The 26,359-nt window shown below is 33.7% G+C and overlaps 3 protein-coding genes across 21 annotated transcripts; 1 reads left to right on the forward strand and 2 right to left on the reverse strand.

Moving 5' to 3' along the window:
• Window positions 1-1,702: 1,702 nt before the first annotated feature.
• On the forward strand, window positions 1,703-10,658 carry LOC108489052 (uncharacterized). Of its 2 annotated transcripts, none has more exons than XM_017793300.2 (9): window positions 1,703-2,007; window positions 3,300-3,497; window positions 3,598-3,720; window positions 4,274-4,311; window positions 4,395-4,563; window positions 5,262-8,840; window positions 8,991-9,086; window positions 9,197-9,333; window positions 10,089-10,658. In XM_017793300.2, the coding sequence occupies exons 1-9, from the start codon at window positions 1,927-1,929 to the stop codon at window positions 10,303-10,305; spliced, it is 4,638 nt and encodes a 1,545-aa protein (XP_017648789.1). In that variant the 5' UTR covers window positions 1,703-1,926; the 3' UTR covers window positions 10,306-10,658. The 2 variants fall into 2 exon arrangements, with proteins under 2 accessions (XP_017648789.1, XP_017648790.1); XM_017793301.2 differs by having other exon boundaries at window positions 8,994-9,086.
• An 856-nt stretch (window positions 10,659-11,514) lies between these two features.
• Window positions 11,515-17,804, reverse strand: LOC108489053 (uncharacterized). Of its 15 annotated transcripts, none has more exons than XM_053020150.1 (9): window positions 17,700-17,804; window positions 17,496-17,561; window positions 15,965-17,370; window positions 14,316-14,434; window positions 13,135-13,746; window positions 12,749-13,055; window positions 12,072-12,237; window positions 11,878-11,968; window positions 11,515-11,789 (listed from the first exon to the last, which is right to left on the reverse strand). In XM_053020150.1, exons 3-9 carry the CDS (start codon window positions 17,126-17,128, stop codon window positions 11,672-11,674), a joined length of 2,577 nt encoding a protein of 858 aa, XP_052876110.1. In that variant the 5' UTR covers window positions 17,129-17,370; window positions 17,496-17,561; window positions 17,700-17,804; the 3' UTR covers window positions 11,515-11,671. The 15 variants fall into 15 exon arrangements, with proteins under 15 accessions (XP_052876110.1, XP_052876108.1, XP_052876106.1 ...); XM_053020148.1 differs by having other exon boundaries at window positions 12,072-12,240; XM_053020146.1 differs by having other exon boundaries at window positions 11,878-11,980; window positions 17,700-17,802.
• A 2,129-nt stretch (window positions 17,805-19,933) lies between these two features.
• On the reverse strand, window positions 19,934-23,998 carry LOC108488524 (uncharacterized). 4 transcript variants are annotated; one of them, XM_053020643.1, is made up of 4 exons: window positions 23,713-23,998; window positions 21,485-22,834; window positions 21,290-21,390; window positions 19,934-20,418 (listed from the first exon to the last, which is right to left on the reverse strand). In XM_053020643.1, exons 1-4 carry the CDS (start codon window positions 23,827-23,829, stop codon window positions 20,415-20,417), a joined length of 1,572 nt encoding a protein of 523 aa, XP_052876603.1. In that variant the 5' UTR covers window positions 23,830-23,998; the 3' UTR covers window positions 19,934-20,414. The 4 variants fall into 4 exon arrangements, with proteins under 4 accessions (XP_052876603.1, XP_017648292.1, XP_052876602.1 ...); XM_017792803.2 differs by having other exon boundaries at window positions 19,934-20,458; XM_053020642.1 differs by having other exon boundaries at window positions 21,277-21,390.
• Window positions 23,999-26,359: the final 2,361 nt, after the last annotated feature.

Here is a 26,359-nt window from a genome sequence, read left to right on the forward strand (position 1 = left end):
AGTAATCTCATGAAACATTAAATGCAAAATGTCAATCAAAACTACTCCTTTGAATCTGATGAACATAGGTAGTCCCTTTAATTGGTTAAGAGTTTATCCTTGTAACTTGTGAAAATTAAGAAGTTAGTCCAGTTAATTTAACATTGTTAAATCTTTCTGTTATTCACGGACTTGCGAATAAACAATTTAACAAATTACATGCAAGAAATTAGCAAAAATCAATAGTTCAAGTTCACAAGTTTATCGACAACTATATCGGTTTCTTAAATTTTATAAAGCACCATGACTAATTTTGACAAATTTAAATAGAGGGAATAAATTTAAAGTTTTCATTAAATTAAAAAATAAAATTCAAATTAAAACATTTAAAACTTAATTAAAAAGGTAAAATCACTAAGAGTGTTAATGTGAAATATGGTTGAAAATTGTTAATGTGTGAATTAAATGCTGATCTGAAAAAACTTACCAGCTTTTAACCAACATTTTGATTTTAATTTATGAAAACGTTATAATTGAAAAATTCATTACAATCAATCTTTTTCTTTTCTTTTCACCCTTTTCAATCAAATTTAATATTATTTTATTTTTTTTACTAATTTTTAATTCTTCAAATAAATATGTTTCTTTTTTTTTTCTCATCTTTCTTTTCTTCTATTATTGTGGTGTGTGCCTCGCATTTATCGGCCACGTTATAGGTACACTAGACAAGAACCCACGAGTGACAGAAGAAGAGTAGAAAGACTGCCGACGTTGTGAGGACGCGAATGGGGACGTTGCAACGTCACGACATGTTCTCCTATTTAGCAACCGTGTTTTAGACTTCAAGCAGGATTTCTTCTCTCAGTTAGTCTCTGATTATTTCAGGGATATTTTAGTATGATTGACCTTTAATCTTAGCATATATAAAGGGCCTTTTGTAACCCTGATTTAGATACGTCAATCAACATGGGCTTTTTTTTAGGGGTAACAAGATATAGTTGCAGATGAGTTATTGTGAGAGTTTTTGTAGTAACTATGATGAGACTTTTGTTCTTGAGTTAGGATTTTTAGGGTTTGAGTTTGTATGTTTAGTACATTTAAGTTTATTCTCTTCATATTGTACTCTTGTTCACTTATTCATTTAAGCGAAAAGCTAAAAACTCCTTTACCCATAATTTTTCCTTTTTTAAGGGTTTTTCACGTAAAATATTTATATTCGTTCTTCTTTCACTTTTACTTTTTATTTATTTATACGGGTCGATCCCTAACAATTATTTATCCAAAATTAGGATTAAATTTTAATAACTTGCCTTAGATAATGGTATGGTACAACAAATACCCAATTATTTGACCAAAAGTTAAGTTAAAAATGTCTCAAGACAAATTTCAAGAATCAAATTAGACATTTGGAGATCAATCAAATTTTACTAATAATAATTAACTTTTCTTTATAAAAAGAAATAATTAACATTTGGATCCAATCTAATCCAATAATTAGCTAAGTTATTGTTATAATATTATGCAATAATTTCAAAACATTATTTAGTTTGACATAAAAAGAATAAATGTTTAATTATCCAAAAAAAAAAATTGAAAGTGTGCAGCCGGACAAACTAAAAATGCCAAATGGAATGTAAGAGAAGAAGGGTATTAAAATAAATTTAAAAAGTTGGAGGGATGATTTCGTCAATAAAACACAGACAAATCTCAGAGCAGGTAAATAAATAAAGCTTTCAAAAGAAACATCCTTCATGCTTCAAAACAAAATCACAGCTAACGCTTTTGGCCCCTCTGAGAAAGGCCATGTGAAAAACTGAAGCTGTTTTTTTTTTTTTTCTTCCTCCTTTTTTTTGGCTAAATTTTCTTCAACGCCAAGAAATTTTTTCCATAAATATAGAAAAAAAACCTGAAACAGAGAATAAAATTTGAGCAACAAAGAAGGAAAATATGTTCAGATTACATAAGCAAAAGTCTGATAAATCTGGTGAGAGGTTCGATTTCAAGTTCTCCAGCTTCCAAGCTAATCAGGTATCTCTCTTCCAAGCTAATCATATTATTCAGTGTTTGAACTATTACTTCATTGTAATGTTAAAATTGAATCCGCTGTTTCATCGCAAAAACTTTACTTCTTTCATTTTTTTCGTTGTTTTTTCTCATTAAGTTTCCTTTTTCAAACTTACATTTTCACTGTCGACTCGCGGCAGATTTTGGTGTGTTCTTTCAATTATTATCATGGCTGAATGGCGAGTTTGGTGATGCTTTTTCATTTCTATTAGTTCATTTCTGAGTGAGTATGTGGAAAGTTACTAATCATAGACCTTTTTCTTTTTCGAAATTCTCGATTTATTGATGATCTTTTATGTAATTAGATTCTAATTTCCGTATATGAAGATCTATGATATGCAGTAAGAACGGCTACATTTTTGGTTTAGATTTTCTTTTAGTCAGATCTGTTGACGCTTCGAACAAAAAAAATATCTGTGGACGCTTCCGTTTTGACTTACATAGTGCCTTTCATTTTATACGTTAACTTCATTTCTATTTGCGGTTTGCACTTGTGAAATTGAGCCGGTAAAATACTAACTAATGGTGAATCGGAAATTGTGGAATATTTTGATATAATTTGAGAATTTTTTTTCTTAAATTTTATTGAGATTAGTCTTGATTTAATGACGATTATTTGTTTTCTAATAAAAAAGATAAAATGTGAGGACAAATTTTCGATTTATTATACTAGTTTCTTTTCGGGCATTATTTATGCTAAGTGTGATTTACTTTTGTAAGGAAAAAGATAATAAGAATGTATAAAAAAGAAAGAAAATAAGAATAATTTAAATAAAAATTAAAAACCTCTTATATCATAGTGAGCCTATTCCCACCAATGGCTTGACTTCTTTCACACTTGCTTATTTTGAAAAAAAAAAAAAAACAGATGTATAATATATTAGTTAGACTCGGGTGTGAGTGTCAGATAATATTCAGAATTTTTAAGTTTTCCGGTCTTTGGAGGTCATATATCTATACCAATGCCTAAGGCAACATAGTGCATATATGTTTTGACTCTGCCTTTCATGTCTTAACAAATTTTAAGGAACCTATAGGCAAAGAGTATAAAAGCAAGTAGCAAAAGTAACATTTCATTTGAGGTTTAGGTTTTCTTTCTTAACATGTTCATTCATTCTTCGGGCCAAAGTTTTAGATGCATGATTTTTTTTTTTTTTTAACTTTTTTCTTATCTAAGGGCTTGTTGTTGTCTAGTTAAGTTGCTAGTTGTACCGAGGTGATTCTTGATACAATTTTGGATTATTGAATTCTTGAAGGTTCCAAAAGGATGGGACAAGCTTTTTGTGTCAATTATTTCTGCCGATACTGGCAAAACTGTGAACAAGTCAAACAAAGCATTGGTGCGGAATGGAAATTGTCGATGGACAGAGAGCTTTTCAGAGTCTATTTGGATTGCTCGAGGTGATACATCAAAAGTGCTTGATGAATGCTTATTTAAGCTTGTTGTTGCCATGGTATGGTGCTTGCCTTGATCTTTTGTGAAGTTTTATTTATTGTTGTGGATTTGACTTATGTTAGTGTGATAATAATCAATTTAAACTGATTTTATTGTAGGGATCATCTAGATCCGGCTTCCTTGGAGAGGCAACAATTAACCTTGCAAACTACATAAGTTCAAAAAATTCAATTCCTCTTTCATTACCATTAAAGAAATGTAACCATGGGACAGTATTACAGGTGAGATCCAAAGTTTATTCTTGTTTAAGTGCCTAACAGTCTTTTTTTTTTCTTTTTCATAAAAGTTAAAAACACTTTCTTCCCAATTTTGAAAGGAGAATTCTCTTTTCAATAGATGGAACAAGATAAACTAGCTTGTGCATTTGAACTGCTTGCTGCCACTGTATGTTGTTTTTGTTGCCAAATTGTAATTTTATTGCTTAAAGATTAGACACGTTACATTCCATATTAACACTAGTGGATGATACATATTTGCAGTGTCTCTTACACTGAAATTTATCCATGGAGAGAAAATTAGTTATAGCTTAAAGTTAATTTTGATGGAGGAATTATTATGTTGAAATTGATTCAATATTACTTAAGCTTATTCAGATAATTTTGTTGCCGGTTTTGGGAATTTATTATCCAAACCATGGTTTCTGGTCAATGAACTTGCCTTTGTCAAAGTTATGTATTTATCTTCTCTCTCAGTTACATGTTTTCATTTAGGAAGAGAAGCTCAATCATTCACCTTTCTTTAATGTTATTGTTAACATTTGATGATTCTCTGCAGGTTAAAATTCAGTGCTTGACACCAAAAGAAAAACGCAGGTTTGCCATTTTGCATGAAACCTTACACTTTGTGGCATTCGGTTTATATATGATTCTGAAAAATGCTACTGCATGTTTTAAAGGGATGAGCAATGGAAAGATGCAGATTTGAATTTAGAGGATGCATCTCTGGAAAATGATGACTTGGAAAACAAATCCGATGCATCTGATGGTACATATGCCAGGAGTGTTGGATCTTCTTCTAGTAATCATTTTGAGGGTACTCTTCATCCTGGAGAATTGTCAAGTAGGGTATGGTCCCTTGATATAATTCCTAGGTCCTTTCAGGATATGTTCAGACTTTATTTGGTCAACTTCCCTTTCTGCAATTGTGTTTCTTTCAACTAGTTCTGTAATTTTATGTGAATATAATTAAAATGCTTAGGTATTGATAATTGATATATATATATATATATAGGCATGTATACCATTTTAGGTGATTATATGCGTACATACATATATCAACTTGTATTATCAGTTCATTACTTATAGATAATATAAGATACTATAACACTTGGTTCATCTAAAGGACGGGCTTCTTTTCTTGTTGATGTTTTGGCATGGTCGTATGTTCATTGTTTACGAACTTTACTTTCTACGCATTTTTCTAGATTGCTTGCATTGATACCCAGGGCTTCATGCAACTATGAAATTATGCCAGCCTGTTAAGATGTAGGCTGCTGCGATACATGCTATGAAACATATTACTGCTGAAGTTAGTCTAAAAATTCTACATATCCAGTCTTCTATGGTGTCAACTCAAACTTGTGAAAAAGAAATCAATATAGCTGAAAGTACACGAATTAGAGAAACACTTGTAGTAGCCTGTAGTGTGCAAAGACCTACAAGCAATCTAGAACCTAAAACTTAAACTGTGTGACAAGCATTTTCATTAATTTCCTCTGAACCATCTTTTTTGAGGCTGATGAAACCTTCTCATTTCTGTTCAGGAGCCAAGTTTGTCAGCATCAGATTCACGGAATAGCTTTGACTCCCTGGATGGTTCCTACAGAGAAAATTTCTCCCCTCATAATGGGGTTATGAGCAATCTAATCGGAAGACAAGATTCAACTGGTTCTCAAACTAGTACTCCAAGTGGATCCTATTCTTTTAATGACTCTTCCAGGTCAAACCACTCCTCTGTCGCTCCAAAGGTCTCCAGCTCCGGAGGCCATCCTCATAACCACAGGGAGGACTTGAATCGGGCTTCACGTCTTGTTCCCTCTTCTCCACTACGCAATACTGGTTCATCTAAAGATCTCATGGAAGCTGCAGAAATTACAATTGGGGAGCTTCGAGCAGAAGCTAGGATGTGGGAGCAAAACGCTCGAAAGTTGATGATTGATTTGGAAAATTCTCAGAAGGAATTTCTTGACCTTTCCAAACATCAAAAAAGTCTTGAGGCAGCACTTTCAGCATCACAGGCAGAATGTGATTGCTTGAAGCAGGAGATCAAAGAAGTAAAGATCTTGTTGGAGGAGTCACAGATGAAACAGGCTGCTGCAAACAATTTGAAGTTCCAGACTAAAAATAATGGCAATGTTCAAAAGGAGCTGGAAGAGGAGATAAGGTTTCAGAGAGAGGAAAATGCTAATTTGGCCTTACAGTTGAAGAAAACCCAAGAATCAAATATTGAGCTTGTTTCCATTCTTCAAGAGCTGGAAGAAACTATAGAAAAGCAGAAAGTGGAAATTGATAACCTTTCAGCTGCTAAACAGACCAGAAAGTCTTCTGATTCTGATGGGGAAAGTGATATTGTTGAACAAAGAAGTCGAGATTTGCTTGCAGAGAACAGGAATCTAGAGATCCAATTTCAGCTGCTGCAGGAATCACATGGGAAATTGGAAAGCACTATTCAGGCTCTGGAGAAAACTCTGGAAGAAAAGAACCATGAAACGGAGACCGAACAAGCTCTGAGGAGACAATCTCTGATGGATTGTGAAGCTGAATGGAACCGCAAATTAGCTGAAAAAGAGGAAACAATCATTAATTTGGAAATGAAATTGTCCGAAGCTCCTGATGTTCAAGGTTTAAAGGAAATGAATTCTGAAAAAGAAGGTAATTCTAATCTAATCAAAGAAATTGAAGATCTAAAACTGAAGGTGCAGGAACTTGAGAGAGATTGCAACGAGCTTACTGATGAAAATCTGGAACTTCATTTTAAGCTCAAAGAATCAAGCAGAGATCATAGCACCACCACTAATTCTCTTTTACCTGATCATCCAGGAAAGAACTCTTTTTCTAGGCATGAACCAGAAGTACCTTCTGCTGATCATTTACAGAGTCAATCTGTAGTTCTTGGAAATCGATGTGCTGACCTAGAGCTCCAGCTGGAAGCTTTCAAGGAGAAAACTTCTTATCTTGATGATGAACTCTCCAAGTATTTTGCCAGAGCAGACGAACAGGAGAATGAAATTGTCACACTGCAACAACAATTACAGCATTACCAGCAGACAGAAATTCAGAGTAAAGAATCCAGTATTTCTGAATCACCTGATGCCATTGAAATCTCTACATTGCTTGCTGAGTTAGATGAACAGATTCAACTTTCTTTAGCGGACTTAAAGCGTCCTGAGGGAACTGATTTTGACGACTCAGAGATTTTGAAAAGTAAAAATTCGACAAGTCAAAAGCAGCAAGTTGAGATTATCTTGAAGAATTTTGTCCAGCTAAAACAATTCTTCAGAGAAGGTACTGTTGGTATTGGTGGATATAGTAAAGAGGCAAGTGATCTAGGAAAGCAATTGTCAGACAAGATATCTGAGATAGGGAAGCTTAAATCCGACAATTTGCTAAAGGAAGATGAGCTTGTGGCTTTAAGACATCACCAAAAGGAGTTAGAAGCTCAGGTTTCTTCTCTTCAAAAGGAGAAAATCCAGTTGGAGGAAAACATAGAAATCATGCTTGGGGAAGGTGCTGTTACTGCCAAATGCTTGGATGATTTGCGGAGCAAAATGATGGTACTTAATAGCAATATGGATTCCCAAATTTCAACCAACAAGATACTTGTAAAGAAATCTGAAGAGCTTGAAAGTGGCAAGCAGGAATTGGAAGTTCATCTATCTGAACTAGAAGAAGAAAATCTACAATTATCAGAACGGATCAGTGGTTTGGAAGCACAATTAAGGTATTTGACTGATGAGAGAGAATCTCACCGTCTGGAACTACAAAATTCAGAATCTCAAGCAATGGAACTTAAGGGAGAGATAACAAGATTGGAAAATGAAATAGAAGCACAAAAGGTTGACATGAGACAGAAGATGGAAGAGATGCAAAAGCGGTGGTTAGAAGTTCAAGAAGAATGCGAGTATCTCAAAGTTGCGAACCCCAAACTGCAAGCTACCACTGAAAGTCTTATTGAAGAATGTAGTGTGCTTCAGAAAGCAAATAGAGAATTACGGAAGCGAAAGGCGGAATTAAATGAGCATTGTGCAGTCTTGGAAGCAGAACTGAAGGAATCTGAAAAAGTTTTTTCTAATATGACTAGCGAAGTTGAAGCTTTGGAAGAAAAGTACTCCTCAATGCTTGAAGAAATAGCCTCAAAAGAGAGAGCCCTTAATTTGGAGCTAGAAGCACTTCTTGAAGAGAACAAGAAGCAGAAGGAAAAACTTGTTCTTGAAGAGAACCTGTTAAATCAAAAGTACTTGGAGAAGACAGCTGAAGTCGAAAACCTCCAAAGAGAGGTTGCTCACCTCACTGAACAAATATCTGCTACCCAGGATGAAAAGGAGAAAACAGCATACGAAGCTGTGCTTGAAGTTTCTCATTTACGTGCAGATAAAGCCATGCTTGAAGCTGCTCTACAAGATCTTCAAGGAAAGCTTAAATTATCTGACGGTAAACTCAATACATTTCAGGTGGAGTCTGAAACTGAGACACAGGAACTTAAGGAAGAGCTAGCTTCTGCAAAGCAAAAACAGGAAATATTGATGGCTGACCATGAAAAACTATTAGATTTATTGGAAGATGTCAAATCCAATGAAGACAAACTAAAAGGCACTGTTAGAGGGCTCGAACTGAAACTCAAAGCTTCTGAGTATGAGAATCAGCAGTTGGCAGAAGAAATTTCCAGCCTTAAGGTCCAATTGCAGAAAACAATGGTCCTTCAGGATGAAATTTTAGATCTTAAAAAAACAATCAGTGAATCCAAGTTTGAAAATGAAAGGCTGGAAGCTTCTTTCCAAATGTTATCCAGAGACTATGAAGAACTCAAAGTTGAAAGAACCCTTTTAGCCGAGAAAGTCTCTAACAGTCAGCAAGCTGTTTCCGAGCTAGATGCTTGCAGACGTAGGAAAGTGGCCCTCGAAGAAAAGGTCCTCCGGCTGCAGGGTGATTTAACTGCAAGAGAAGCCTTGGGAACTCAGGAAGCTGCACTGAAAAATGAGCTGGCCCAAATTAGAAGAGAAAATAGCCAACTCCAGAGGAAGATAAAGAAGCTTGAGGAGGAGAAAGATGACTGCCTGAAGAAAGCCCAAGGCCTTGAAGAGGAACTGAAGCAGATAAAACAGGATCAAAACAGCCCCAAGACTGTGAGTCTCTTCTTTAGCATAACCCTGACCCTCGTAGGTTTATCATCAATAGACAGTTGTTGTTTGGGATTTTCTCTCTCATATGTACTTGAATTCATTAAAAAATAAGCTCAAAATAGGTTTATAACGTTCTCTTTGCTTCTAAAATAGCAGAACATAGAAGAGAAGGATAACCTATCATCAAGTGAGAAGCTATTCAGTGAAACGGACCAAGTACAGCAACATATAGATGAAAATCACACACAGGTTGTTTTTTATTTTAAATTCATGTTAATCATAATCTCTTAGATCGGGCAATCAATTGTTTGCAAAGGTGGTCTGATCTTATGTTTCTGTCTCTTGTTTTTTCCTTTCAGGTTGATAACAATCAAAACTGCAATAATGAGACTTCTCAAGTTTCAGGAGCAGAACTTTTGTCAAAAATTCAGAATCTTGAAAATGAACTTGCAGAAGCTTTAGAGGCAAATGACATGTATAAAGCACAGCTTAAGAGGTAGGTCCAAAAGTGGTAGATTTTCTAACCCCGTAATGTCGATTTTTTTTTTCGTTCTTAAATATAGCATCTGAAATATGATACACTTGTTTCCATTTTAGTAAACAAGGAATTCCAATTACATATTCTTCACGTTCCATTCCTTACATTACATTTTCTGTTTCATGCCGTGCTATTACCATTGTCTTGCAGCCATGTACTTTTTCAATTAAGTCATTGTTCAGAGGTCTATGAATTTGTATCATGATGAAAGGATGAGTTATATAACTTAGATTTCCGGATTCTTTGCACCATGATATATGAATACGATAAGAGAGCTGGATAAAAAATCAAAACCTCGTGTCATGCCTCAAAACTAAATATTCTGATTGGCTTAAATATGATAACTAGAATTTTTGCACCCCAAACCCTAGAAACGAAGCTCTCGCTTTTCTTTCTTCTTGGACAGTGGAATATTAGGTTACCCCTATTATCTCGGGAAGTACACGTCAAACTGTTTGTATGCTCCTTAGTTGCTTTGGCAAGAAAACGGAGGCGGGGGAAATAATCATCATAACCATTATGAGAAAGTGGGGTATCGGACTAGCAGGATTGCTTATTCTCACTAAATAGTTTTGCATACATGATTTCAACCTTTCACTCATTCTTACAGAAAGTGAACCACCTTATCAGAATATTTTAGAATCAAGAAGACATCAGATTCTACTGCAGACATTCAAAGGCTAACAGTCTTTACATATTTTGCTTGCGTGCAGTTTGTTAACGAAAGAAGTAAGTTTCCATTCGCCTGGTCCAGAAGGGGATGCAAGAAAAGACGGATGTGATTGCCAGACATCAGCACTCGAGAAAGAGCTGAAAGAACTACGGGAACGATACTCCCACATGAGCCTCAAATATGCTGAAGTAGAAGATCAGCGAGAGCAACTCATGATGCAGCTTAGAGCTGCCAGTGGTCGAAGGCGCTGGTTTTAATGATTCTAATAGTATAAATCCGGTCGTATTGTTTCTCCAGCTCCGGCATCCACACTGAACTTCTCTTCTTTCACCATCTAATTTTTTTTCCTATGGTGTTTGTGAAGATTCTTTACGAAGCAAAATAGGGAAACAAATTTATGGCTCCTACATCAGGAGCCAGCCTGGGGCTGAGATAGGTTTATTTAAAGGCTAATTGTAATACAAAAAACAACATATAACAAAGTTGTATACTAATAGTATTTTTATTTCTTGTAGGTATGCTGAGCAATGAAAACACAAGTATAAGGCTATGATAAGCCTTGATTTCATCTACTCAACTTGTTTATATTATTACAATCATTTTTTTTTAAGATAGGTATGTTATCTCTCCTGAAATAATCACTAATTGAAAAGATAAAGTGGCGCTAACCTTATTGAAGACTTGACTGTTTGATCCATTACATTTAACTAATTTTAAAATAAATTTTTAATTTAAATTATAAAGAGAAAATTGATAGTTCAATTAGTTCAATCAAAGTAACTTTATACCCATTTAAAGCAAAGCACTGTATTTGTTATGGTATATTGTTACGACAACGTAGCAATATCTATTTCTCTTCCTTTTTGTTTTTGTTTTTCTTTTAAAATGACAACTAAAACATAATGAAATTGGGAAACCCATTTTTTTTTTTAATATTTTGAAATTAGATAGGAGAGTGATTTGAAGGAACGTGCACGGTGCAGACATTTGAACTAAAGACAACATGAGAGATGATTTTGAGAAAGACAGCATAAGAGATTTTTTGGGATTTGAGAATTAAACAAAAGCAAGCAAGCTGGCACTGAAAGACGTTTTTAAACCGGCTTGAAAGGGAGTGTTGATTTCTTGACTGACTAAGTAAAATAAATTCAATTCTTTGAAAATCTTGTTTGAATTGGGAACCCTGTGATTCAAAAATCGATATTATTTTATTAATTTATTTTTAAATTTTTAAATGATTAAAATATCAAGGGAATTGAAGTAAATGCATATGGATAACTAGAGATTTATCCTCACTCGTTCAATAGGGAAACATTCAAATCCAATGGTCAGTTTGGGTTTAGAATGCCTTGTTTTAGCATATCCATATCCTGATAGTCATTAAGTTATGATTCAATTTTAGAACATAAACCCTAAACCTTTCTTTGAAAAATAAATAAAATGAGGAATGAATATTATGACTGACATTTTATTTAAGCATATATCAATGAATCAATGATGCCAATTGTTATTCCAATTATAAACTTGCATACCATAGCATTCTACATATAATCAGAACAAACACAGGCAACAACCCTTTTTAATGACTCTTTACAGCTTTTTATAACTATAACAATCTTCTCTTTACAGTATTGAGTATGCACGGATTACCTCCACGATTGGTGCTCGACACAATGGACATTTTCCGCCACCCCGAACCAACTCATTCGCACATTTTGAACAAGTACACATGTGTCCGCATCTGCAAACCAACATTTAAATCTAAGGATTTTAATATCATATGCGAAAATTGAACACAAGGAGTTTTAGAAAAGTTTAAGAAGGTAAACCTGTACAATAGTGAATCAATATGGCTATCACAACAAACACAACAAGTCCCTTTCCTTACATGACCCCATTTCGACCCATCCTCTGATGTTTCTGCACTCAAAACTGTAATGCAAGTGAAATTTGAAAACAGAAACAATATAAAACTACCTCATGGCACGGAAATAAAAGAATCCAGAATAATGGTTTTAATAACCTTTTTCACCAGCTGAACGATTCAGAGCAGCAGAGACTTCCTGCCTGACAGATCGCTGTAACTCCAGCTGCATATCCATGCAGGCTTCCAACATCCTCTGCATGTTGCTCATGCCCTGCTGGAGTCTTGCCATATCAGCTCTTAGATCATTGATCATCTCCCATTCCTGCTGAAAATAAGAAGCCCTGTGAAAAACTTGATGCAGAGTAATATATACCTTGTATAGGGACTCAAAATATGAAATGCGGGCCCCTTTCCAGAGAATATTCAGCATGTATCGAACTAACCAAGACTGACAACCTAAAATGATAAAAAACAGAAACATCATTAAATCCAGCTGTCACCTAAAGAGTTTGCTTTGAAATTGATTACTATGACTGTGGTTTCACCTTTGGATAGGTAAACAACATCGATGACCACAATCGGGGAAGACAACAAAATCCCTGATACACAATTCAATTACTTACCCAACAAAATGTCTCTCCAAATGGGATCACTTCCATAAATAATTTCATCTTCAGTATGAAACTCACAACAACAATTCTTAGACCACCTCTATATGTTAAAAGTTATTCCAATGGAAAACTTAATACCAACAGAGAATTCTACGAACAGAATTGAATCAGATTCAGTACAATTGGTAAAATACAGTTGCCAGATGAAGAAAGATGGCTTACAATTTCAGATCTATGCATGCTGTGCCTAGACCACCTAGTGTGATGTAAATCATGATGCCACAGTGGTTGTGGTGGTGGCACTGGAGGAGAAGGTAGCACCAGTGAAGGCCTGTTAATAGTATCATTCTGATCATCATTTGTTTCACCCCTCTCCTGCTCTTGATCAGGCGCTGGGGAGGCTGGAGTTGGCAAACTTCTATGCAGATCCCAATCAATGGGTGAACGACTCTGTCTTTCCACATAAGACTGTATTAACTGGTCTAGGCTTTCCCGGAAACCACTTCGAAGCAGATTTGAGACACTTCTCCTACAAATTAAATTAAGTCAACCATCAAAGTATAACTGTTTTAAGTAAAGAGAAAAAAAACAAATATGAGATCAAATACCTGCTCAGAAGTTCTCTAAGTTCCATACCATACACATTATCATCTTCGGGTGGGTGAAATCTATTCAACCTTCTAACCGGGATTGCACGACGTGCTCTTGGATGACCAGAACGCCCTTCCGACCAATTATCAACAGCTTCTTGAGAGCGACCCTCATGCCAAACCCTCTGGGCTCCCTGTGGACGATTTGCTTCTCCATTGTCATTTCCAGGATTTTCTTGACGATGCTCACTAACTGAACTTTCTTGCCAATTTGTATCCATTACTTCTGTACTGTTGTCTCTCAATTCGTTGAACTGAGGATATGTTGGTTGTTGCCAGTTTCCTCTCTCATCATTGGCAGCCGGTTCTCGCCAATTCCCACCTTGGGTAGTATTTTCTTGCCAACTTATGCTCTCAACAGCCATGTTCCTAACCAGAACTCCTGTTTGATTAGGCAACTCTGCGATGCCACTTTGTGTACGCTCAATGTTTTCTCCTTGGACATCTGGTGACATGTTTGTTTGGGGAAGTTCGTGTCTAGAATCATTGATGACATTGCTAGATGTGGTTTCAGAATTGCTGTCCACTTGATTTTGGACATTTGTTGCTAATCTGTTATGGAGCCCTTCCCTAAATGGGGAAAAAATGGCAATACAAAAATCAAAGTATAAGTACAAAAGTTTTGTGCTTGAATAAGCTGAAATGAGAATTGCGAAGATTGTTCAAGCCATAATCTAGAGGCAGGTAGACGAACTGCAAAGTGATCCATGCCTTATTTTAATAAAAAAACCATACACACCACATTTTTATCACTGTTTGCTGGCAATATCTACTTTTTATGTTTCTCAAACATAAAAGCACAAATGGGAAAATTTCAAACTAAGTTGTTCCAATTTTCCATGAATTGGAGAATGTTATAGATCAACACATAACTACATAGTATAATAGGAAACAGAACCCCCTCCTCTAAATGAGGTCTAGCTGTATGGTACATCAACAAAAATATAGCAAGATTGTCAATCCCAAGCACCATATCCCATGTATTATTCAAGCAATGCATCTTGTGGTATGTATTATATGCCAAAATTCCTCAGAATGTAACATTACTTTCAAACCATCAACCTTTCACAAATTATTAAAAAAAAATTATTAACCGTTAAAACTTCTTAACCGTGAGCATCAATGGAAAATATCCATACCTCAAACCAGATACAGTGTTCCGTTGTCTTAACTGAATTAATTCACTTGCTGCTACTGAAGTTGGCCTCTCCTCTTCAACAGGTCTTTCATTTCGTAAGAATCTACCTCTGAGCAGTGACTGAAAAGTTAAAAGCGCTGATAGGTAAGCATAGCCGTATATGCAAATAAAAACCCAGGTAGGAAAAGGCATTTAAAATATATACATGACAAGATGTGTGATAATGCAATACATCAACATAGTTTTTACCTTAACAAAATTAAATATGTTCTTGAAAAAAAAAATATATATATATATATATTGATGTTACTTTCACTCTTAGCCCTGATATACCCAGTCTATCAAGAAGCAAAAGCACGAGTGTTCTTGGTTTCTGGCCTTGCATGAATATGTATGCATCTTAATTTATATATAGGCAGCAACAAAGGAGAAAAATGTTGAAAAAAGGAGGCGACAACAAGGTATATGTCAATATGATAGCATTAGCTCAGCCTAGGGCATCATTGAAGGTCATGGTCACCTAACTTTGACTACTAGTTCGATACAAGATTGGTCAACTATTAATGCACCATTCCAATGGTTATAGCAAATACTTAAGATGTTCATTCTACTGAAGGAATGCCGTTGCAGAAAAGCACAAAACGCCTCTTATTTCGATATTGAATGCATTCATTCCAGAAAAAGCTAGAGTCATGCTTTCTCTGTTTCACATGCTTTTCTGTTTTTATTACTTATTCATTTCTTGATTGGTTAGTCAAAGCAGAAGCATAAGCCTTGTAAGAAAATATTAGACCTTCAACAAAAATCCTCAATATGCTCAAAGAAGAAAGAATATGGTCTGGAAAAGCTTCAAACAACCAAAAAAAAATGCAACCAACAATATGGCAAAAAGACTGCATTTTCAAGGAACTCCAAGGAGTGCTTCAATATGTTATTTAGAACTACAGTCTCAGGTCAGAATCATTAAATAAAAAGTGCAAAAACTATTTATTAGCAACATAAAGGAAGAGGGAGATTTCATGTTTATTATTTAGTTTTTCAGTAACCAGTCATTTGTTTAACTTGGCCTAAGCAATGCCCAAAAACTCCTATGCCTTTCATGGTTAGACCAACATAACCAGGGATTTCTGCAGCTCAAGCTTTTCGAGCAGCTAAACAAAAAATTGAGTCTAGCCAAGAGTTGAGCCAATCAAACATGCTTTGTGTCCACAAATTTTCCAGAAAAACAGCTTTTGAACCCTTATACCTTATTAATCGGGTTAATCTCATTTTGAACTACAACATATGTTGAAGTTGAAACACTTACTCAAACCACAGAACTAATATCCATGCATGAAGAGGCAAACTTGTAATCCTTGTATTATAAACAAAAATAAGAAAGAGACCATGCCAGTATGCTGCAATATAAGTGCAAAATCAAGTAGCCAACACTAGTACAATAGTAAATATGCAGAGTTTACTTCAACTCAATTTAAAATCAAGCAAATTTTTATTTCCTGCTAATTAGAAAAGTCAAAAACAAATATATACAGCTTGGCTGAATATAATTACTTGAAACAAAGAAAAGAATTGCAGCACATACAAATGCATGGGAGCTAGTGCCATCTTGGAAAAGCACAAACTTAACAGACTTCATGATAGCCAACTAACCTGAATGCGGTTACGATGAGCAAAATCAGATACAGCACGGTGCTCCAACAAACCCTGAAGTTCCCTTTGCCTTTCTCTCTCAATCCTCACAAGCAAGTCGATTATTGCTTGTCTACCACGCAACCTCCTCAAGTCCCTACGAATATGATCTGGTTGGCGTGCATCATGCTCAGCAACTGAGCCTTCCCGAACGGGATCAACTTGCACACTACCTGTCGCTGACTGATTTTCTCTCCGTCCTCCACGAATACCTCGCTGCTGACTTGTCATTTGCACCCACTCCCGGACAATTCTAACTCTCTCACGTTCGGTTTCGCCAAGCCATTCAGCTCTAGGATTGCCAGCCCTTTGGGTAACATTGGATGAATGATCACTAATCCCACTCTCCATCCATCCACGAACAATTTGCCTCACCCTTTCTCTCTCAACTTCACCGAGATCAGGTGAGTGCTCCCTACTAGACACATTATTATCCCCACGATCATTCTGTGACACACCTTGATCATGCGACCATGTTCCATAGTCATTCTCGCTCTCACTCACATCTACAATGCTCCCAGGATTTTCACTCCCATGACTTTCAGACAAAGTTGTACTAGACATTGTTGTATTACTATCAGCATTGCTTTGCCGCCTCAACCTTTCCCTCACCCTCTCTCGTGCCCTATCCAAGACATGCTCATCCTCCAACTCCCTCCACATTTGCAAAATTGAAGAAGCCTGAGTACTAGGCCTCTCAACATTCCCCCCTTGTCGCCTAGAAGCAGATGACTGTGACTCTCTCAAGAACGAAGAGTCCAGCATTGAAACAGTATGCAAACCAGCTAAAGCCATCAATTCAGACTCCCTGTTCCTCCTCTCCATCGTAGTCATCATTTCCTGAGCCTGCCTAGCAGCCCATCTACTCAAAATCCTAGAATGCCGCCTTCTAGCAGCGGATGACTCAGCCAAATCATCACCTTCAAGATCAGACCTTCTCCTCCTCCGAACAAGCTGATCACCCTCGTCATCCTCATCATCAGGATTTCTATTAGAACTGCATGATGCAAATGACATACAATCATCTAAATGTCCTCTCATCAATTCCTCCAAACCCCTTTCCAATTCAGCTCTGACGTCATTTGCAGATTCTGGTTTTTGTTGTAAAGCCTCAAAATCAGTCATATTTTTTTCCTACACCTAATTCTTTTTCCTAATACAATTAACCCATTAGCTTCATTTGCCTTCAAAATTACCCAAGATCACAACCCTGTCAAAATACATGTATATATACAAAAAATTACAAAACCAGACCCTAATTTGGCTTTCAAAATTTAATAAAAAAAGCAAATTAAAAATCAAACAAAAATAACTATGTCCTAAGCCCTAAATTTGGCCAAGAATAGAGCTCCAACTCATTTCTTCACCTAATAACAATACCAAAAGTCAAATAACAATACGGAAAAAATCCCAAAAAAAAATTAAAAAATGAAGAAAAATTTATTGAAATTTGTTGAAAATGAAAGAAAAACTTAAGACGAAAGAGACGTACCTGCGAAAGTCTATAATGAATTTCCCTTCCCCTTTCCGTGTATTGAAATGCGGGGTTTATTTTTCCCTGAAAATCAAAATAGGAAACTGAAATAGAAATTTTATCTGTTCAGAAAAATAAAAAATTATTAAAAAAGAGAGAGAGAAAAGTAAAGAGAGAGAGAGAGATCAAAAGCGAGAAGCATGTGTGAAATTTATAAATTACATAAAAGAGAGAGAATTCTTTTGGTTCATAATTTTCTGTTTGGGTGATTTTTTTCAATTAATTTAATTACTAATTTATTTACGGAAGAAGAGAGAGAGGCGCGCCGATTTACCACAAAGTGACACGTATTAAAACTTTTAGCTTTTTTTATTTTTTATTTTGTAATTTATATTTTTTGGGAGTCAAATAGCTTTATGCCACGTCATTAAATATTTGGAGTGACTCGGTCACTGCCTTGTTTGCTTTATGACGCCACCGCTCTACTCTCTCCTTTTTCTTATTTTATTTTATTTATACAATCAATTTATTTTTTAATAAAAGGGTAATGTTGTTTAGAGTTCAATAGATGTCAAATAAAAATAGTTTCGAAATCAAATAATATCAAAAATATAAAAAATAATTATAGTTTTGAGTAAGCAAGCTTGTAAGTAATTGGTGACTTAAATATAAATAATTTAAATATCTGTTAATGAGTTGAGTTATATATTTAAGTCGAAAGATATAATCGAAATTTGAAAGTGTTTGAGAAAAATTATTAGATCTGGAAAATTAGTTTAGGTAAAAATTAGTCCCATTTAAAATATGGGCTAGGTTCAAGCTTAAATATTTAAAGCTTGAGCTCGAACTGTTTTTAAATATATAATATTTTATATTACGTTATCTTTATATATTATGTAATTTAGAATACATTAAATAAATAAATTTATACTAAATATATAATATTATTCTAATTTAAACATTAAAATATTAAGATTATTAGATAAAAATTCAATAAATAAAAATGTATAAAATTATCGATTGAGTCTTAACTCGAGAGGATGTAAGTTCGAGTGCGTTGAAGCGCATTATCCTCCTATTTATGGGTTGGAAGAAGTTATGGATAGTTGTAGCCATTATGTAAAAAAAAAACAGATATAATCAGAAGCTATAATACAATTATTCAAAAAAATTTATAAAATAAAATAATATAAATATTTTAAAAAATAACATAAGCAGACCTAAAATAGATTTCGATTAGTCTTTTATAAGCTTGGACAAATATAAAATATATTAATGTTATACCTAAACCTGACTTATAAACACTTTTGATAATAGCTGCTTGAATAATTACCATAATTTATTTTAATTTGTAATATGCAAAAATTAAAATAAACACTCAATTAAATTAAATATTGTACACATACCCCCTAGTATTACTTATTAGCTATTATCGAATGTTCTATACGTTATTTGTTTAGTTGATTGGACAATTTGCTTCTAGAAATGCCATTAATCGGGCAGGTAATTAAATTCTCAAACCTAATCCATAAATATACATTACTTTAACATTCATGAATTTAAAATAACATTTGTCAAATTTTTAAGTGTTTTATTAAAATAGCATTAAAATTGCTTTTATTGTAAGTTTAAATTCAATCATCATTAAACGTATTCATCATCTATTGGTGAACATAAGATTTTGAATCATTCACTATTTTATTAGAGAATGCAACAAAATTACTAACTGTTTGATTAAAATGGCTTTGAGAACAAATTAAAGATTGAAGATATTTGAGGAGATTCCAAAAAGATGCTAGTACTTTCTTTTATTGGCTTTATCATATACAGAAATATTATGTAGTTAGTTTTATTTATTTGTTTTACCTACCCAGTAAATTAAATTATTTTAGTTATATTTTAATTTCTTATTAATTTAATGACTTAATTTATGTCTTTACTATTAAAAATTTAAATTTTTTTTTAAATCATCGAATCCTTTTATTAAATCAAACAAAGAGAGATAAAATTAAAAGGTTAACATTCACTTTCTTAGCTATGGGGATTTATATTGGCAAGTTATTTTGATTAATATTTTCTTTTTATCGAAAATAAATAATTGCAAAATATAACAATAATAAGTATAACAATAATTGAGAGTACCTTTTTTTCTATAAATACAATTAAAACTAATTTTCTTCATAATTAGATTCTTGAATATATTTAAATTTACTGAACTTTTTCCAAAAATAAAACAAAAATAGTTGTGTTAGGTATAGATTGTTTTAGGTTAATTTGTGGTTGCAACCCTCTATTATGTTAAAATTTAAGATTTAGTATCTACATTTTAATTTGACATAATTCATTCCATAAAGTCTAGCCCAGCAGACATTTCTATACATATATAAAAGAAAAATTTTAAATATTATGTTATATTTTTTTTATTGTAATTTAAATTATACTAACAAGAGGAAGAATAAATGCTAAAGCAAGTTCATGATGATTGCTCAATCAATAACATCAAGGTTTACACTTTTTAGTTTACTGGTATATTACCAACTGCAAATATAGTGTACATTAATCCAAAGCTGCCATTGTTACATTTTATGTTTTAATTACTGCTTCCTTAACACTAAAAATCTACAACTTCTGCCCCGGTCACCCAGACCCCAGACTAGGGAGTGATGAAAAGTGCTGTTAGGGTTGTTGAGGCAGCTTATCAATGACAGATATAACCAAACTTATCCAGAAATCCAAAACCGAGTTCATTCTGCCATCGCCAGCTTTAAGCTACATTGAGGATCAGCAGCTTCTACCTGAACTTGATCTCAAATATCGGTACCTTGCATCCATGTCTTTCGTTTAATCCTGCACCTTCAACACATATAATACCTAGCACTCATCTCGATCTCAAGTGTCGGTACCTTGCATTCATGTCTGTCTTTTGTTCCAACACCTTCACCTGTCGAATTTGCAGGAATGTCTATATGAGTGCTTACATCCTTCAAAAACAAAATTTACAGAAGATTGTTAGTATTCATATCCACAGCTTAAGAATCTCATGTCCGTTCAAAACCTCTGACAAATGTGCAACCCACGAAATGAAATACATATGAGACTATTTATTCAGCAAATTAAGGCTGTCAGCTCAATCCCTTACCATGACAGTTGCATACATACAATGCTTATTATTTATCTCTTTCCCCTTCCATTTTCTAGCTAGCCTAAGCAAACAAGAAAATTAGTGATAGTTCTAAGTTTTAACAAACCTCAACCAAGACTTGTTTTGGCTAGCCTATAATTCCAGCCCCAAGAGGTAATTCTGGAATCAAGTTAGCGTACATACAAGGAGTAGCGAGGGAGAAAGAAATATTTCTCAAGTTCGAAGTAGCAAAAGCCCCATAAGGCTCCGGTAGAAATACCTTTTCTCTCTTTTCTTATATATACTGCTGATGCATAACAATAAGAAGCTGACTGTTCTATTGTTGTATTTGTGGAGCTTAATTGTAATAGATTATAGATTAAGATTGCATTTGGTATATTACATTTATATTATGTTTGGATCCTTTATGCAGCTTTCTTATCATACTAACCTAAGAGTTGATCTGAATACTTAATTTGTGATTTTACCTAGAAGTTATATATATAACTGCTTGCTATCATGTTATTCAGATAAGGCAAGTTCATTAGACACAAAATCACCTTGTCAGAAAAAAAAAATGGAACATAATAAATAATTGTTTATCAAAATGTAAGAAATAAACCCTCAGATATTAGGTTATAAAGACATAATTCAAATCTTTCAGATCAGGAACCCTACCGCTTATACGCACCTCTTAAGCTGGGCCTTATACAAGTCATCTACATCTAAAACTTCTGCAAGCTCAACTCCCATAAATTGACTTTCAGTATTGCAGTTTTGTTTGTTATCAGCCTGACACGAAAAGAGAAATGTGAGCTTTTAGAGTAACTTATGTTAAAGATTTTGATCAACTAGCAGGAAATGGAAAAACTATAGCAACACTGACCCGTATGTAGGCTTGCTCATTTTTCAGCAAACCTTTTTGAGCTCCCAAGGCTTCTTCAAGGAAAACTTTGCCACAACTGCAACTATTAGAGATTTTCTGAACGAATAAGGTTGTTTCAGCCTCAAGTTCTTCATAGTCTCTCAATAGCATCGCAAAAGAAGCTTCCAGCATTTCATTTTCAAACTTGATTTCACTAATTGTTTCCCTAAGAGCCAAAATTTCATCCTGAAGGAGTACTTTTTTCTGCAACTGAGCCGAAATTTCTTCTTCCAAAAGCTGGTTCTCTCTTTGGAGGTTGTCAACCTTGTTCGGCATATTAGAACAACCGTTTGCTGATTCTTTCGATTCTACTTCCAGGACCGTACACCGCACATTTAACTCCATCTTTTGTTTCCTTAGGTCTTCATTTGCTTTCTGAAGCATACTACATTCTTCAATGAGTGTAAGATTTTCGATTTTGAGACACTCACACTCTTCTTGAACTACTGACCATTGCCTTTGCATCTCTTCAACCTTCTGTATCATAACAAATGTTCGCACCTCCATTTCATCTTCCAATCTTCTTATTATCTCATCTTTGAAATTCGTAGCATCAAATTCTGGAATTTGTAGTTCCACGTGACAGTACTCTCTTCCATCATTAGGGTACATTAATTTTTCTTCTAAACAACATAACCCTTCTGATAAAAGTAAATTTTCTTCTTCTAGTTGAGATAAATAAACTTCCATGCCCTTCTTTCCTTCTTCGAGTTCTGAAGGTTTCTTTACGAGAATTTTGTTGGCAGACATCCGGGAATCCATATTGCTATTAAGTTCCATCATTTCACTCCGCAAATCATCCAAGAATTTAGCTGTAACAACAACTTCTCTCCGCATTATTTCCATATTTTCCTCCAACTGGCTTTTCTGCTTCTCAACGGAACAAATATGAGCTTCTAACTCTTTTTGCCGATTCCTCAAAGCCTTGAGCTCATTATCCTTGGCCAAATTGTCTGATTTAAGCTTCTCTATCTCTATTAATTTTGCTGGCAATTCCTTGACCAGACCACTATCTTCTAGACAAGGAGAAACCTGCTGTTTTTGACTAATCAAATCTGAACTTCTCAAAGTGTCCAAACAATCATATCCATGAGCTCCTTTAGGATTTGCAAATGAATAAAGAGTACACAACTGCTTTAACTCAGCTAAACAAAGTCGAATCTCGTCATCAAACTCAGCAACAGCCAGTTCAGAAACCCTGCATTCTAGAAATACAGTAGCAAATCTGTTCTCAAGATTATGAATCTTTGACAAAAGATCATCTCCTACAGCCTGTAAATCTTCAATATTGCAGTTATGCTTGTTATCAACCTGAAATGAGAAAAAGGAAAACAAGAAGACTCAGCAGTTTATTACTTTTTTGTTATAGGCAACGCTTTTCAATCAAATAAAAGTCTAGAGAGAGATGAACGTAATAAAGTCATTTCATCTCTAAAATGTGTAATTCAACCCCAAAAGCCACAAAATTTCAGGCCTATTTCAAATCATGGTTATAATAGCAAAAGGCAACTTTTAGCCTTAAAAACTGTATCAACAGCAATGCTATATGCAACCTAAACAAAATCGTCATTCCTTTAGCTCCTTCAATCAAATCCAGTTTTCAACCCATTCAGAAAAACTTCTTAGTTCATAATTTATTAGTTTTTTCATGTAATTTCGAATTTTTTTCTTATTTCTTTAAGAAACTCTTTTAGTTAACCCCGCACCCACCCAAAGGAGTCTATATATAAGTATGCATAACACTTGGAATTTCTTAAGTGAAGTTCAAGAAAATTCCCAATTGAAATTTCTTAAAATTAAGGCAAACTACAACTGAAAATCAAAAGGATTAATGATCCTTGTTAAACATAAGATCATGTGAGCACAAAAAGAAAATAAAAAATCTTGAAAATCTCTAACACTTTATTAACTGGGTAAGTTCAAAACAAATAAAAATCATGAAACAATTTCCATCCTTGAACACTCACATTTTGTACATAAATTCCAGTATTTCTCATTTAATCATTAATAATCATGATTCCATGGATTTACATGTTTTCATTCAACTTACAAAGAATGAAAAGAGACATTCCTTAACAAATTTAACTCATTTTAGCACTTGAATCTTTCAGTTCATATCTAAAAAAAAAAGAGCTCCAAAATAAATTAAATAATGTGCTTAAAATTAGTGTAAAAAAAAAAAAACTAACATTCTCAAATCCAGGTGAATGCAGCTTTTTCTGAACAAAAATGGCCGCTCCTTCAGCTACTTCTTTGAATCCGTATAAACTATCTTCAGCTAAAACAGGCTTCTCCAACTTCGCCATTGCTAAACCCCAAACTACTCGAAATCACAGAAAAAGAAACAAAATAAATAATGGGGATTCGAAAATCAGTTGGTCAACATTTTATTTTGGGGTCTCATTTATTTTTCTCTCATGAAATCAGACGGGGGTTGTTTGGGAATTTTAACAGTATTTCTTTTTTTCTTAATTTCGCGCTGCGATTTCAAATCTGAAATTTGGGGCCCTTCATACTGTTTTATTTTTTAAAATTTTTTTTGGATTTATTTGGAAATTATTCTTCTATCCCAACAAAATATTAGCAATAAACCATTTAAAAAAAAAACACAAAAATAATAATAATAAATTATGGTAAAGTATTTATTTAAGATTAGATTATTGTTATGATTTGACTTCAATAAAATGCAATTTACTCTGATAATAGCGGTTATAGATTAAGCTTCTAAATATTTATTTACGTACACTATGCCCTGGAATTACGAGACATTTACTGTTGTCTTGTCCCCCTTTTTTTTGTTGGGCTTTAAATAAATATATGGAATAAGTTTAGGTTTAATGACTTATCTAGGTTAATATTCAAATAAATTGATTATTTATGAAAATGATTCAAGTGAAAAAATTTGTACAAAAAAGACATATTTTTTATAGTATATGTTAGTGTTGGTAGTTTCACTATTGGTACCACATTTCATCATCCCGTAATGATTATCTGGTATATAAAAAATAGTTTTTTTATGTCGACACCGTAATCACTGACACTAGCATGTATTTTTTTAACTACAATTTAAAATTATGGTATTTCATGATTAAAAAAATAAATATAATAATATTTTAATAGGCATTGGTGTTTACGTTGCTGGCAGCGGTTTAAATTTTTTTTTTAAATTGTCAATGCTTTTTTTGTGCAAGTGTTTTTGTTGCCGGCAATCAGTTAAAATATTGTTTTTTTTTCTTTTTTTTTCTAATTGTGAAATATGCGTATTTTTAAATGATAGTTGCAAAAATATATACCGGTGTTGGCGAACACAATACCGACCAAAAAAATTTATTTTTTATATACCGAGCAATCATTATGAGATGATGGAGTGCCGACAGTGAAATTGTTGGCACCAACATGTATTGTAGAAAATAGGACATTTTCGTACAAAATTTCATGCTTTTGAATTATTTTTGTACATAATCAATTTATTTGAGTTAGTTTTGAAAAAAAGCCCGTTATCTACTGTATAATATTTTTCATATTAAGTATCATACTATTATTATATGGTAAATGTAGCCAAAAACAAATATACTTCAAACTTTATTCCATAAAAGATGAAATAATTTTGCATATTAGTAAGCTTAAGTCTTGTTCGGGTCGGAAATGTATTCAAGTAAAATTCTTTCAATAATGTCAACTTCAAGTTTTGAACTTAACCTATATACTCGAGAAAAAAAAATCAATTTTTACTTCTTCCAACCACTTGTCATGTATGATTTTGAGAGGCATTGCACTTTGAGAGAAAATATTTCAAATTCGAATTTAGGAGACGACTTTGTTAGAAGCATAGATGAATTTAGGGGGTCGACAAGAGCCTATTCTCCCTTAAATATTGTAAAATTATTTTTAAGCCCCTCTAAAATTTAATTTTTTATTTTGATATTATTTTTAGTGTTTTAAAAAAAGAAAAATATATGTTTAGCCGTCCAAAGTTTTTTAATTTCATTTTTTTGAATTTATATTTTTATGATAAATTTAGGAACACTTTTAGTTTAATTTAGTAAACTAATACAAAATTGTAATACCTCACAACCAGCCTAGACATTATGGCCGAATCTTGAGAAATTACATAAATTCGCTTAAAAACCATATTTTTAATTCAAAATAGTATAAATCAAACATTGCTAAATTTGTTAAATTGTTTTCTAGTTTTTAGGGAATTACTCAATAAAATATTTATTTTATTATTGAAAAGCATTTGAGTGGTCACCTCATTTTGTAACAGGAATTTTCTAAGTTATAAAATATTGAAAACTGTTGCTCAGTTTGTAAAACGGAACATGTGAATTTACAATTTAAAATAATAACTACTAAATCCAGCTAAAAGCAAATCAAAACAAAAATAAAGTCCAAAATAAACTAGTTCGAAAAATCCATTATAACATAAAAACCTTTAATAACCATTTATTAATAGAGAATCCAACCTGAGCTCCTACACGTCATCCAATCTTAGGTTTGCTGATTACCTGAGAAAATAAAAGTAAAGGGTGAGCTAATGAGCTCAGTGTGTAACTCAACCTAAACAAACAAAACAAAAACAAAAATAGGCGCAATTCATATATAAATATGGTTGCAGATACAAATACAGATACAATTTTAAAATTAGATACAGATGCAATTTCAGATATAGAAACAGGTCTTACCCCCATCCACTACACACCATCTTTATCCATCCCTACACACCAATTAGGGTAATGAATACTCATCAAACCCCACACACCTATAAGTGGGTGTACGTCACTTTTTAGAATAATGCAGACAAGCTACTAAATATAATGCGGTAGCTCGCTAGAA

This window comes from Gossypium arboreum, chromosome 10 (genome assembly GCF_025698485.1).
Source record: "Gossypium arboreum isolate Shixiya-1 chromosome 10, ASM2569848v2, whole genome shotgun sequence".
NCBI classification, from domain to species: domain Eukaryota; kingdom Viridiplantae; phylum Streptophyta; class Magnoliopsida; order Malvales; family Malvaceae; genus Gossypium; species Gossypium arboreum.

Excerpts from the sequence above, each read along its gene's own strand:
- LOC108488524 (XM_053020642.1), bottom strand. The coding sequence starts at position 23,829 with ATGGCGAAGTTGGAGAAGCCTGTTTTAGCTGAAGATAGTTTATACGGA. Across the intron at positions 22,835-23,712 it reads ATTCACCTGGATTTGAGAAT|GTTGATAACAAGCATAACTG; the intron begins GTTAGTTTTTTT and ends TTCTCATTTCAG. Across the intron at positions 21,391-21,484 it reads ATGAGCAAGCCTACATACGG|GCTGATAACAAACAAAACTG; the intron begins GTCAGTGTTGCT and ends TTTTCGTGTCAG.
- LOC108489052 (XM_017793300.2), top strand. The coding sequence starts at position 1,927 with ATGTTCAGATTACATAAGCAAAAGTCTGATAAATCTGGTGAGAGGTTC. Across the intron at positions 3,721-4,273 it reads ACCATGGGACAGTATTACAG|GTTAAAATTCAGTGCTTGAC; the intron begins GTGAGATCCAAA and ends GATTCTCTGCAG. Across the intron at positions 9,334-10,088 it reads TATAAAGCACAGCTTAAGAG|TTTGTTAACGAAAGAAGTAA; the intron begins GTAGGTCCAAAA and ends GCTTGCGTGCAG.
- LOC108489053 (XM_053020141.1), bottom strand. The coding sequence starts at position 17,128 with ATGACTGATTTTGAGGCTTTACAACAAAAACCAGAATCTGCAAATGAC. Across the intron at positions 13,056-13,134 it reads CTTAGAGAACTTCTGAGCAG|GAGAAGTGTCTCAAATCTGC; the intron begins GTATTTGATCTC and ends TTTAATTTGTAG. Across the intron at positions 12,241-12,748 it reads GCATGCATAGATCTGAAATT|CAGGAATGGGAGATGATCAA; the intron begins GTAAGCCATCTT and ends TCTTATTTTCAG.